This window comes from Nycticebus coucang, chromosome 17, assembly GCF_027406575.1.
Source record: "Nycticebus coucang isolate mNycCou1 chromosome 17, mNycCou1.pri, whole genome shotgun sequence".
In the NCBI taxonomy this organism is placed as follows: domain Eukaryota; kingdom Metazoa; phylum Chordata; class Mammalia; order Primates; family Lorisidae; genus Nycticebus; species Nycticebus coucang.
This window is the reverse complement of record NC_069796.1, coordinates 10,519,973-10,535,108: the sequence shown is the minus strand read 5'-3', so window position 1 is coordinate 10,535,108 and position 15,136 is coordinate 10,519,973. Positions and strand designations below refer to the sequence as shown.

Sequence of the window (15,136 nt, the reverse complement as noted above, 5' to 3'; positions counted from 1 at the left end):
ATTTCAGGAAAAAAGCTGCAAGGTGGATGATTTTTCCTGGGCCTGGAATATAGTGTACCTATACACGACGATTCTTGCAGAAATCTGCTTGTTTGCAGCAACTTCTGATTTGCGAAAAACTGCTTTTGTTGGTTTCTGTAAATGTCAAAGTTCACAAAAAAATATTTTACTCATGGAAAAATCAGAAAAACAGCCAGAATTATGTGAAACAAGTATTTTAGGACTTTTGGAATATTTCTCTTCAACAATATCAGATAATTGTAAGTAGTTTTTTTTCACTTTGAGTAATATTTTTTTAAGTGTTCCTATCAATATACAATAAACTTTTTATAAAAGTTAACAGTTAGAAGTAGGAAATAATTTTAAATTCCTTCAAACTTACGAAGTTGTTTTTTTTTGAGGCAGAGTCTATGTCACCCTCGGTAGAATGCTGTGGCATCACAGCTCACAGTAACCTCAAACTCTTGGGCTTAAGCGATTCTCTTGCCTCAGCCTCACAAGTAGCTGGGACTACAGGCTCCCGCCATGTCTGGCTATTTTTTGGTTGTAGTTGTCATTGTTGTTTGGCAGGCCTGTGCTGGATTCAAACCCGCCAGCTTCAGTGTATGTGGCCCCCTAACTCTGAGATATGGGTGCTGAGCCAGAAGAATATTTTATAATGTGGAAATTTTTTTATCAACATATTTTAAAACAACCAAAATGAAAGTTAGATTTAGTTGACTTATGATTGAAATTTTGTTTCTTGAAAACCATAGATGGCGTTAGGAAAATCTGTGTAGTGTATATAAAGTTTATTTCCTCTTTATTTTTATATTGTTCCTCATAAGAATTTCTCTCCTATCTTTGATTTTTTCTAGGCACTTACTGTTTCTCTCTTGTTCTTTTACTGCTCAGAGGATTTCTCGACAATCACTCGATTATTGTAAAGAGCTATAGAAATGATCCCTGAAAGTATAGTCTTAATCACTTGACTATTGTAATACAGTCCCCACATCTGACATCTTATATTCTTTCAAACAGCACCTGTCTTATGTATCACAACTAAAGGACTTTTTGTGGCTGTGTTTATGGGAGCTAATAGAATAAAATAATTTTATTTTTCAAAGGGTATTTTGAGGGCAATATTAATTCAGATGATCTGCGTCTCAGTTTAATAGAACTTCCTTTATAGATTTATCGTGAAAATTATTGCAGCCTACATGTAGTTATAGTCTATTGTGTATATAACTCTCACTTTCATTAAATTGTGAGGTGAGACTAGAGAATTATGTCTAAATTGTACTTCTGTTAACCCAGCATTTAGCGTAGTACCATATAATAGGTGGGCAATTAATGATAGTGTTTATTACATAATAAATTAAATAAATCACTGGATTTCAGGTACTGTTGTAAGATTTTGTCTCCTTTGAAGGAGACAAGATACCATCTGTCATCAGAACCATAATTCACTGATCTAGGGTAATGTAATTTTAAATAGTAAGACTTTAATGGCAGATAAAAATTTAATTCTCAAAATCATGTTCTTTATTTTTACTTTCAGTATCATTTTGATTCACCAGTTGGAACCTACCATTTCTGACTGTAATTTGTTTGACCTTTTCCCACCTTTCAAGATTTTTTGTACTTTTTATTGGTACCAATTTTAAACCCATCTTTATTCTTCAATACACAGATGGTATTTTTTCCCCGTTTATACTATTGCTAATGTAAAGAGATAGTTATTCATTTCTTGTGCTGTTTACCATTTCAATTATTCAGGCTAGTCATAAATCATCCTATATAGTAACTCAACACATGTGTATTAAAATGTTATGAAACTGACTCATCTGTAGTTTTAGGCCTTCAACTCTGTTCTAACTGTGCAAAGTTTCACTGATCTCATCACGGTGGGTCCAGAACAGGTCCTCCCTGGAGAGGATCTTTACTTTCCGAAGCCCCCTGGCCTCCCTTTGGCTCTGACCCCCTGGCATAACCTCTGGCATAACCTCATGATGATGGATTGCATCTTTTTGTAGACACACATTTTTTTTTCTCTCTAGCAGTCTGATTTTTTTCCAACTAGTTGATAATTTTATTGAATTCATTTGCTCATTATTGATCTTCTTTTTTGAAGTTTCTTGTCTTACCCTGAAGACTTTATTCTGATGGCACAGAATTTGGGTGAGTTCTTGGAAGAGATTTTATCCTTCTGTTTATCATCTACCCCTTATTGCTCAGTTTTTTGGAAAACACACCCCAAATCTTCCTGGCTTAAATAATGCTTTCTTTCCTGACAATGGCATCAGTAGTAGAATTACTGAGAATTGTATTTAGTGAGCTTTCTGCCTTCTGAGCAGAGCCACACACTGTAGAGAGCTCTCTGTGCATTCAGACTTGCCAAGCATATGTCACGCTTGGTCATTGTTTGCTCATTTTTATAAATCTGAATAAGCACACTTGTTTCTGTACAGTATGAATCCAGTACAAGAAAAGGTAAGACATCTAAGAACATAAAATTCTAATTATTTTCATGTGTGTCCCAAGATGAGGTAGATACCAAGACACTTGTCTCATTAAGGTTGGTACTTTTGTGTAATCATTTTTCATCGAGTAAATCTAGCAGTTCTTCAATCTTTTAGTACCAAGAACCAGTCAATGTTATGGATCAAAGAGCCATCTCTACAGATGTTTTATTCTTTAAATGGCACAGCAATGGAGAAGGAAAAGGCAATCCTTAACAGACTGGATTCTAGAAGGAGATGCCCTTTGTACATTTAAAAGTGGTACAGAGACAATGATGTTTTTTTTTTTTTTTTTGCTTTCACTGGTGCCCTTCTATGCTTGCACTTGAACAAAGCAATAAAATGAGTAACCAGTATTTTGTCTATGTTTTCTCCACACACTGGGCAAATAGATGTTTGTAGCTGCTTTTAAAGATTTGATCTGCAGTAAGGAGGATGGACACGTGAAAAGTGCCTCTTCCACAGTCAAAAGTTTTCTATGACATTTAACTTATTTTACAGTCCATAAATACTAGTGGCATTTGTCTCACTGATGACTCAGAATACTTTGAAACCTTCCAAATGGGAAATTTAGGAAATGATTGAAGTAAGTTGATAATATACTAGTGGTTTGGTTGAAGACATCTCAAGGATACGTCCTGCAATTTTCTTCATCTCCCTCAGAACTAGAGAGGGTATCGTCTCTGGCACAGGCTTTTGCTCTTTTTGTCCTCATGTTTCTGTGGGATCTCTGGCTTCCTGAATCGGCCACTTCCACGAAAAGTCACCACTTGACAAAGGTTTGCGTTGTCAAATACCTCCCAAGTCAAATTAAAAACTAGACTGATGTGGTTCGTTAAAACTTGATTCATTTTCATTCATTTTCAGTTAGGAAAAAAAACATTATTATAGAGCAATAATTTCTTTTTAAAAAGTAAATGAAAGTTAATTGGAATCTTGGAGCCAATTAAAACTTTTAATGATACTCTATTAAATCTTCAATATACCTCTTACCTTGATGAAGGTTAGTCAGAAAGAATATTCGTTAATAAGGTTGTTTTTTTATACATAGAAAAAAAATCATATACATGTTAGCAATAGAATTGAGGTAACACTGATAATTCTTGATGCTGTGTGCTGATAAATATAGTTTGTGCATATTTAAACTGTATACACATACACACACCCATTCATTCACCACCTTAATAAAGATAATGGGTACAAAAGCCCGGGCTTCACCACTATAAAATCCACATATGTACTAAAATTCAACTTATTTCTTCTAATTCTATGATAATTTTTTAAAAGGAAAAAAAAGAGAAATGAAAACACCTGTCACCAAAAGTTTACACACGCCCCTTTGCAGCCCCCCTTTCCTTTCTCTATCACTCACCATACTCAGTCCCAGGTAATAGCTAATTTTTCCATCACATTCAAGTAGTTTATATTTCTAGAGTTTTTAAGAAATGGAATAATATGCTTAAGTGGGTCTTGGCCTGGCTTCTTTCACTTAGCATAATTATTTTGAGAGTCTATCGATGTTACTGTGGGTGTCAGTAGTTTGTATTTTTTCTGTTGTTGTTTTTGTTTTTATTCTTTTGCTCAGCACGATTCCACTACGTGGATCTCCATAGTTTGTTTATCCACTCACCTGTTGGTAGTCGTTTGGGTTTTTCCTAATTTTGTCAATTATTACACAAATAAACCCATTATGGACATTTGTAAGCAAGTATTTGCATGGACATAAGCTTTTATTTGTATTATATAAATACCTAGGAGTAGAAGAGGTGGATCATATGGTGAGTGTATATTTCACGTTTTAACAAACTACAAAACTATTCCCAAGGTAATTATCCAATTTTCCATTTCCAGTAGAGATATAGAGGTGATGTGGCTCCTCCACATCCTTGCCCAAACTTGACAGGTTAATTCTTTTAATTTCATGGTAATAGATATATTATCCTTTCTCACTGTGGACTTAATTTTCATTCTCTTATGACTACTAGAGTTGATTATCTTTTCATGTGCTTGGTTTTTATCTATATACCCTCTTTGATGAACATTTTAAATAATAAGAAAAAATATGTATTGACTCATGTAGTTGCTGTTTCTGATGATATTTTTTCTTTAGTGTAGGTTCGTATTTCCATCTGATTTATCTTTCTTGTCCTTGAAGGACCTTTTATGTTTTAGTTTCTTCTCATCTTCATTGTTTCCAGCTAATCGAGTATCACCCTTACCTTTGTTTTACTGTAACATTTTTCTTTGGCTGCTTTAAAAATTTTCTTTGTATTAAGGTTTTGGGCAATTTGATCATGGTACACTGTTTTCTTCACATACATGGGCTTGGGACTTACTGAGCTTCTTATATTTCATAACAGATGTCCCAGAAGAAATTTTTTAGGTAACCTATAGAGTAGAAAAATCAAAGTGATATGTAGCTTTTTAGATAGAGAAAGATGGGTATTACAGAACTCAAAAATTGGCTTTGCAGACTTCTCCAGATTAATAAAAAATCTTATACTTTCTAGAGATAGAAAATCCGAACCCAAATGGCTTAAGCTAAATGGTATTTATTGCCTCATATAACTGAATAGTCTTTTTTTTTTATTGTTGGGGATTCATTGAGGGTATAAAGAACCAGGTTACAATGATTGCATTTGTTAGGTAAAGTCCCTCTTATAATTGTGTACCGCCGCTAAAAGATGTGCCCCACATTGTGACCCCCCCACTCCCTCCCTCCTTACCTCCCTCTGCTCTTTCCTTGCCCCACCCCCTCCCTCCTTCCCTTTCTCTGCCTTCTCCTTCCCCTACCCCCCCACCATGTACTAGGTCATTAATTGTCCTCATATCAGAATTGAGTACATAGGATTCTTGCTTCTCCATTCTTGTGATGCTTTACTAAGAATAATATGTTCCACTTTCATCCAGGTTAATACAAAAGATGTAAAGTCTCCATCTGTTTTAGTAGCTAAATTATATTCCATGGTGTACATATACCACAGCTTCTTTTAATCCGATCCTGGGTTGGTGGGCATTTAGGCTGTTTCCACATTTTGGAATTGAGCTGCTATAAAGAGTCTTGTGCAAGTGTCCTTGTGATAAAAGGATATTTTTTCTTCTGGATAGATGCCTAGTAATGGGATTTCAGGATCAAATGGGAGGTCTAGGTTGAGTTCTCTGAGGGCTCTCCATACTTACAGGGCTGGATGCATACACAGCTGAATGTGGATTTCAGGTGTTGATATTGTTACTTTTTTTTTTTCCACTCCAGCTCTTCCTTGGAGTTTCCTCATAGATTAAGTGATCTAGCATGTGTCACTAGCCATTTGGCCTGTGTGTCCTCTGCAACTCAAGATAATGATAGTTACAACTCATTGGTTTATTGAGTTATTTGCTTACCCTTGAAATATAGCCATGGGAATGTGATGCATTGCCTTGTTTGGACATAGGGCACATGCAACCCCTGAAAATTGGGGTAAGATTCGCTTTTCTTAAACTACAGTGAGCTATAAGTGAGTACATTTCTGGTAAAGCAGGGCGAACCCCTCATGCTCCAGGGATTACCTTCATGGTCGACACTTAGGATACTGAAATTCCCAAGTTCTGATTCCCAAATCCTAATACAGTGTCTCCATGAGAGTCTCCACATAGCTCATGTCCTTATTAACATTAAGAACATCTCTAATTCCATTTTTAAAATGATTTCATTATCTTTTGCTTGCTTTTTTACGCTCCTCTATGACATTTAACACATTCAAAATTCAATAATATTTTGGATCACTTTTATTGCTCTTACTTCAAAGTTTGGACCTAGTAATTATTCATCTCATATCTCCCTCCTTCAAATGCCTCTAACGGCAGAAATATGCTGGTCAGTTTGGTCATTAGTTAGTGCTTTCCTTAATTTCTATTATTTGATACTAAGTGCTTTTTTAAATAGGCCATTGCTTAGATGGTACTTGTATCATCATAATTTCATTCCTTCCTCACCCAGCTAATTTTTATATTAGAATGGGGCAAACATACATTAATCAGGATATACATGATTTATAGTTTCGTTATCTTGCTCAATGAGGGACAAGGAGATTGTTTTAGTCACTTGTAGTTATCATTAAAATTCTGTTTTTCACGTCTTTCTATTCTAAGGTCTTAGGATGTTGAATTTTCATTCCTATACTTGTTGTCTCATTATTAAAAAACTGAACGGCTATGGGCTCCCGACTTCACAGACTCACATGGCGTTGCAGGGATGAAGGAAGAAGATCCTGGCTTTCTTCTAGTTTATCCTTCTTATCATAAAATAACTGATTTCCCAGGAACAACCCGGATAACTGGGAAAATGACAGGACTGGATATATCACTGGTCACCCCTAGCTACGAGGAGCCCTGGGAATTAAAGGTCTGATGAAGAGGGATGCAGTTGTGATGACCCATGAGAATTCATTTCCAGGATTTGGGTCCCATACAGAATTCTATTTGCAAGCATGGGGCAGGGTATGACTGGTGGGTAGGCAACTAAGTATAGTTCATCACTTTCTTAGAAAAATGCTAAGTTTGTTCAGTCAGCACAAGATAGTGACACAGCCTAGTGATATCTACAAGTTTTAACATCACAGTATGAGCAGTTTGAAGAGTCACAGTATGCACAGATTTGGAGCTCACCAAGTTGGTCAAATCTCTAGGCTGCAGCAGAATGCTTTCCTTTCCAAGATACAAGTTAGGAGTGAGAAGGGCCTGGAACTGGATATGTCAGGAAAATGACCCTAAGCTGGAGCCTGAGCCTGAGACCTGAGGCACAGTAGAGACTGGGTGAGGAACTGCTGCAGGCCCTCTTCCCCTCCATCCACTTACTACAGCCATGGGGAGCTGCTACCCAGGGCGCCCTGGGAATGGCGGGAGAGGCAGAGGAGAACGGTTTCAGTATAGGATGTGTAGAAAGAGCTAGAAATTTTAAGCATGAAGTGAACGAAAAAGAGTCCCTGTGGCTAAATATTCTGAAACTGTCCACTTGTACTCCATTCTGCAAACCTTGAATAGGAGCTACATTTTGTGGTCTAAGATTGCTTTATTCCCAATAAACATATGAAAAGCTGGTCATTTCCTTCCATGTCAACAAGGCTGCAGCAATTAAAGCTTCAACTATGGGGCCTCTGGTTACTAATTGTAGAGGTGGGACCTCACCCTCTAAATTTACATGAGGATCTTCAAACCCCCTAAATAAACCAGAATAAAAAGTTATTATTATTTTTGAAAATTTAAAAATATTGTTATTCTTCTCAAGAAGTTTTTATGTCATTTCTATAAATAAATCTTAATCTAGCTCTATACATGTTGCAACTAATAGCTTTCTGTTTTTTCTTTAGATTAGTAGGTACTATTCCTTTTGCTGGGACAAGCTAAAATAACATGTTAGACTTTTCAATAAAAAGACTCACTGTGTAAAGATTTTCACTTACTCAAAATAAAGGAGCTGAGAATTTTATGGGCATATTGCTTACATTTTTGAAGTATAAAAGATACAAAATATTCCATTTGATCCAAAGCTCTAAAATCCATCTATAGCTGAACACTGAGGAAAAATACCTATGATCTATAAATAATGCAATATTTTCAAAGTACTTATGGTACTAAAGTACATTCCAATGTGCCATTTTAAAATAAATTTTTGTAATATTTCTTAGAAGAGAAGAAAAGTAAGATAGATTTAGGCTTGCCATGTAAATTAATTAAAAAGGTGATGTGGGCTTATTGCCTGTGGCTCAAGCGGCTAAGGTGCCAGCCACATACACCTGAGCTGGTGGGTTCAAATCCAGCCTGGGCCTGCCAAAAACAATGATGGCTGCAACCAAAAAAATAGCTGGGCATTGTGGTAGGTGCCTGTAGTCCCAGCTACTTGGGAGGCGGAGGCAGGAGACTTGCTTGAGCCCAGGAGTTGGAGGTTGCTGTGAGCTGTGATGCCACAGCACTACCCAGGGTGACAGCTTGAGGCTCTGTCTCAACAAAAAAAAAAGAAAAAGGTGACGTGCATTTATTAATGAAATGACTCCCTGTGTACTTGTAAATTCCCTTTGTTATACCAATTAGAATTATATTAAGATTCTCCAACATGTTTCAGAATGATTTTTTGGGGTAGTTTAATTTGGTCCAGAAATTAATATTATCCTCTCCTGTCAATTTACTCTTGACTCCCTCTATCCATCAGGAGTAACCGAGGATATGTTTGCAGGCAGCGAATCATACCACTAATTAATTATAGTATATTAATCCTACATCTATATGCACAATGTAATACAGCAGGTAGAGAACTGATTCCTCCTGTATTAAGTGAATTCTTATACCTATTCATTAATAACTCCCTCATTGGGCAGTGCCTGTGGCTCAAAGGAGTAGGGCGCTGGCCCCATATGCCGGAGGTGGCGGGTTCATACCCAGCCCCGTCCAAAAACTGCAAAAAAAGAAAACTCCCTCATTCCCTCTCACTCAACCCTTGGTAGCCAGCATTCTGTTTTTTGTTTCTGTGAACATGAGTATTTTATTTTATTTTATTTTTTGTTTTTGAGACAGAGCCTCAAGCTGTCACCCTGGGTAGAGTGCTATGGCATCACAGCTCACAGCAACTTCCAACTCCTGGGCTTAAGTGATTCTCTTGCCTCAGCCTCCCAAGTAGATGAGGCTACAGGTGCCCACCACGATGCCCGGCTATTTTTTTTGGTTGTAGCTGTCGTTGTTTGGCAGGCCTGGGCTGGATTTGAACCCACCAGCTCTAGTGTATGTAGCTGGCACTCTAGCCACTTGAGCTATAGGCGCCGAGACAACATGACTATTTTAAATATCTCATATAAGTGGAATAATGTAGTATTTGCCTTTCTGCGACTGGCTTAATTCACTTAGCAAAATGTCCTCAAAATTCATCCATGTTGTCACGTATTACAGGATTTCCTTCTTTTTGAAAAGAGTGAATTTATTTTATTTTTTGTATATGCCATATTTTCTTTATCCATTCATCTGTTAATAGACCTTTAGCTTGTTTCCACATCTTAACTATTATGAATAGTGCTGCAATGAACTTGAGAATGCTAATATCTCTTTGAGAGTCTGATTTTTCTCCCCTTTGGATATACACTCAGAGCGGTATAGCAGAACCATATGGCAGTTCTATTTAGAATTTTTTTGAGGAAACTCCATATTGCTTTCCATAGCACCTGCCCCATTTTGCATTCCCACAACACACCACAAGGATTTTAGTTTCTTCACAACCTCACCAACACTTGTTGCCTTTTTTTAAAATAATAGCCTGACATGTGTGAAGTGATATCTCACAATGGTTTTGATTTGTATTTCCTTGATAAAATAGTATCTTCCTGCTGGATGCCGTGGCTCATGCCTGTAATCCTAGCACTCTGGGAGGCTGAGGCGGGTGGATTACTGGAGCTCATGAATTTGAGACCAGCCTGAGCAAAAGAGAGACCCCATCTCCAGTAAAGGTAGAAAATCTGAGGCAACAGGATCGCTTGAGCCCAAGTTCTACTCTATCCAGGGCAACATTTTGAGAATGTCTCAAAAAAAAAAAAAAAAAAAAGACAAAAAAAATATTATCTTCCTTTCCATGAACACAGAATGTCTTCTATTTTTTGTGTGTTTTTAATTTTTTTCATCAATATTTTGTGGCTTTCAGTGTATAAGTCATTAATTTCCTAGGTTAAATTTATTCTTAAGTATTTTATTTTGGGGGGGAAATTGCAAATGTGATTGATTTCCTAATTTACTTTTGTATAGTTTGTTATCCATGTATAGAAATGTAACTGACTTTTGTATGTTAATTTCATATTCTGCAAATTTACTGAATTTGTTTCTTTTCATATGGTTTCTTTTGCTGGATTTCATAACAGAATAGTGCTGGCTTCATAACATGAGTTTGAAAGTCTTCCCTCCACTATAATTTTTCCAGAAAATTTGAGAATTAGCATTCAGTCTTTTTTGAATGAGTGGTAAAATTTGCCAGTGAAGCCATCTGGTTTGAACTTTTCTTTGTTGTAAGTCTTGATTACTGATTCAATCACCTGCCTAGTTACAAGTCTATTCAGACTTTCTATTCATAATTCAGTCATAATATGTTGTATGTTTTTAGAGATTTATCATTTTCTTTCTTTCTTTTTTCTTTTTTTTTTTTGAGACAGAGTCTCACTATGTCGCCCTCGGTAGGGTGCTGTGGCATTACAGCTTACAGCAAGCTCCAACTCTTGGGCTTAAGCCCAATTCTCTTGCCTGAGCCTCCCAAGTAACTGGGACTACAGGCGCCCACCACAATGCCCGGCTATGTTTTGTTGCAATTGTCATTGTTGGTTAGCTGGCCCTGGCCGGGTTTGAACCCACCAACTTTGGTGTATGTGGCTGGCGCTATAACCACTGTGCTATGGGCACCGAGACAGATATTTATCATTTTCTACAAGTTATCCAGTTGCTGTGTGGTTGCTCATGGTACAGTAAGTCCTCATTTAATATCATTGATAGATTACTGGAAAGTTCAACTTTAAGTGAAACCATGTATTATATTGTATTACATAACAGAACCAATTTTACAAGATGTAATTGATATAATTAATATTTAGGTTCCTAGGACACATTTCTGGTCACAAAAACATAACCAAACTTCTAAATGAAAACCCAAATTGTTATAATGTTAAACATTGAAATAAATGTGAGCTATATGTACATTTAAGAAAGATTACTAAAAGCAAGATAATTATATTCCTAAGTTTTCGTGAATCAAAATATAAGTATTTGTGAAGCAAAAATTGTAAGGAGCCCCTCCTACCACCACACAGTTCAAAACAAATAAATTACAACTGAGTGTTTTTATGTAAGTTAATTTTGTGTATGGTTATTACATATTTTACAAATATTTATTTTATAATAATTTGTATTCAATTATGCATTCATTTTCTAAGCAGTTTATTTTAGTTCAAGGTCACAGGTAGCCAGAGTATATATATATATAAAGGGTGTCATATATATATATGACACCTGGCAGCTTAGCAGGTGTCGGGTGGGAACCCATATAGACAGGATGCCATTCCATGTCAGGGCACCCTCATGCACACATCCACTCTCTCTCACACAGAGACCAGTTAGACTTGCATTGCAATGTAGACGTTTGGGATGTGGGAGGAAATGGGAGTATCCAGAGAAGACCCACACAGACATGGGGAGAATGTGCAAACTCCATACAGGCAGCGGCCCCAGCCAAGAACCAATCTTTATTCTCATCAACATTATAACACAATGATGTTATTTGAGGACCTGCTGTAATCTCATCATCTTTGTTCTGTGACATAAATTGCAGTGTTTCCTCTTATAATTTCTGATTTTATTTATTTGAAACTTCTCACTTTCTTAGTTTAGCTGAAGGTTTGCCATTTTTTTCATGTTTTTAAGAAAACTCACTCTTAGTTTTGTTAATTTTTTCTGTTCTCTATTTACTTTATTTCTGCTGAAATCTTTGTTCCTTCCTTCTGCTAACTTTGCATTTAGTTTGCATTTCTCCTTTCTGTTTCTTTGGTGATAAAATAGGGTTGTTTAATTGAGCTCTTCCTACTTTTTTGCCCACAATCAATGTCCCTCCATATGTCCCCCCCCAAACTATGCTGCACCATAGTTTTACTATATTGTAATTTTGTTTTCATTTTTTTTAATGTATGTTTATTCCTTTCTCTTTTTCTTTTGTGCAACTTCTATAGTTTTTTTTTTTTATATTACTGTGGGTCTTATGTAAAAGATTTAATAACAGTCTATTTTAAGTTGAAAACAACTTTAATCTCATACAAAAGCTGTATACTTTCTCTTTTTCTCCCTTCATGAATTTTATGTGTATGGTGTCACAATTAACATCTATGTATATTGTATATCAAGTAACATATTTTTTTTTGATATACTTTTGTCTTTTAACTTTTTTCTTGGCTTAAAACAATACACATTTATTATCTTCTAAAACTTATATGGATAAAGATTCAAGAGCAGCTTGGCCAAAGAATTCTGGCGTAAGATAGCCCATACAGTATAGTTAAAGTTTGGCCAAGGCTGTAGTGATTCTCAGCCTTGACTGGGGCTGAACAGTCGGCCTCCAGAGTGGCCCCTGCTGATGGATGGGAAATTGGTGCTGAGTGTTGATGGAGACCTCAGATCCTTTCCATGTGGGTCTCTCCATGGCACTGTTTGAATGTCCTCATGGCATGATGGTTGCCTTCTCCAAAAGCAAGTGATCTAAAAGACCTAGGTGGAAGTTGCAACGCCCTTTATTACCCATTCCCTGCAGTAACACAGTGGACATGTCTGCCATATTCTTTTTTGTTTTGTTTTATTTGAAAACATAAAGGGGAGTCTTTTAACTCTTATCTTAGAATTAAGATTTAATTACCCGTTACCATTACAATAATACAGCATTCTGTATTTGCCTATATGTTTACCTTTACTGATGAGTTTTATATTTTCTTATAATATTTTTGTTTATCATCCTTTTCTTTCAAAATGAAGAGCTCCCTTGAGCATTTATTCTAAGACGGTTCTAGTTATAATTTCCTCCTTAAAACTTATGTTTGTCTAGGAGATTCTTCTTCATTTTTAAACAACAGTTTTACTGAATATAATATTCTTGTTTGGTAGAGTTATTGGTTTCTTTTTTTCTTTTTTTTTTTTATTAAGTCGTTTGTACATAGATCATAAATACATTTATGCCATTATGGGATTCGATGTGTTGATTATTTGTACAAATTGGAGTGCTTACATCCTACTAATCAACATAGCTTTCACCTCATTTACCCAATTACAGCATTGAGACATTTGTGTTCTACACCTGATAGATCCAATTTGTACTTGCGATATGCTCCATAGGTGTGGTCCCCTACTAACCCTCCCTCTACCAACCCACCTCTCTCTCTTCCCTTCTCCCTCCCCTTTCCTCCTTCATTCTAGGCTATAGTTGTGTTTCATTTTTCATATGCAAGTGTGAGTGATTCTAAATTCGTTTCACAGTAGTACTGAGTACATTGGATATTTTTTTTTTCCATTCCTGAGATACTTTACTAAGAAGAATATTTTCCAGCTCCATCCATGTAATCATAAAAGAGGTAAAGTCTCCATTTTTTAAAAAAATTTCCTTTTAGCACTAGAATATATCATCCCACTCCCTTCTGGCTATCAAGAATTATGCTGAAAAATCTTTTGATAGTCTTATGGTGGTTCCCTTGTAACTCATGTTGTTTTTCTTCTTCTCTTTTCAGAATTCTCTGGCATTTGACAATATATTTGAATATATTGTGTGGTGTGAACTTCTTTGTATTTATCATATTTAGGATCTTTTCAGCCTCCTGGGTCTGGATGTCCATTTTCTTTCTTAGATCTGGGAAGTTTTCAGATAATTGTTCCATCCCAGTTGTATAGCACTATGTGTTATAGCATGAGAATTCTTCTCTTTTTCTGCTGATTTTGATGTGTTTGGCTTCACACTTGCCTCTGGTGCTGGAGTCTTTCTGCTAGTTTCTAGACTTACACTGAGAATTAATCCAGATGTTCCTGTTGAATCATTGTATCCATAAGGGAAAGAAAATCTAGTCCTTCCAATTCAACTATCTTATTGACTTTACCTAACTTATTTAACTTTTTAAAATTATCCTGAAGTAGGTAACTGATTGAAAAAAAATAATATAAGTTTTCAAATTGATGAAATGAAAAGTGAGAGATTTAGGTAAGAATGGAAGGGAAAATAACACCAAAATGGTTTCAGAAAAGGAAGTTGTAGGCAAAGAAATGTTCACGAGACTAGACTTGGTATCAGAAATTTTGGATGCCAAAAATCTGGAATAAATCATAGCTCAGTTGTCAAGTTTTGGATGATTTTAGGAAACTTGTTCTAGCTTTCAGAATTTTAATTTTTTTAAGATACGGGTTTTCAAAGAGCTTTTGCATGTCACATAATGTACTTTAAAACATAAAATTATTATTTCTCTTTTTAGTTTTCAAGAACATCTTTGTTCTTTTCTTCTTCTTTTTTTTCTTTGTTGCCCTTGTAATACAAAAACTTGTAAGAATTTTCTATTTTCATTTAGACAGTTCATATCTCTTGGTGTCATGAATTTAATTTAGTGAAATTTAAAATAAATCTAGACATCATAAGTGTGATATTTCTTTAATTTATTTATAAGAATCACAGTTGTTCTTGAAAATTATTTACTTTCATCCTTGGTTCCAAGTTATAACTCTAGACAATAATTATTTTTAATTAATACATCTTCAAAATTGACTATTGGAAAAGATTATGAACTTTTAAATAAGGCAACTAAGGCAAACTTAGTTTCTTAACTATTTGTCATCATCTTGGCATCCTACTTGTCATGTTTTAATCAAATACCACATTCTTGTAAAAGAATCCACTGACTTTTTGTTTTTGGTTTTCCATCTTATCTGCAACAAAATAGGGACATATAAGTAACACCTTAGTTTTGCTCAGTTTATTCTGGGTATTTATTTAATGTGTGCAATGATCAACTTTGATGATATATGCAAAATAACTCTTTGACTAGTATTTACATATGGATGTATTATATACTTATATAGTGATAGATATATAATAATTGTCACCATTAGTATTATCATAGTAT

At 35.5% G+C, this 15,136-nt stretch overlaps 1 protein-coding gene across 1 annotated transcript in view; it reads left to right on the top strand.

Moving 5' to 3' along the window:
• TMEM232 (transmembrane protein 232) overlaps window positions 1-15,136 on the top strand; it is a 160,405-nt gene that overhangs the window by 67,768 nt on the left and 77,501 nt on the right. Inside the window, exon 10 of the mRNA XM_053566759.1 lies at window positions 8-260. Within this exon, the coding sequence (XP_053422734.1) occupies window positions 8-260 (253 nt within the window). The remainder of the gene's footprint in view (window positions 1-7; window positions 261-15,136) is intronic.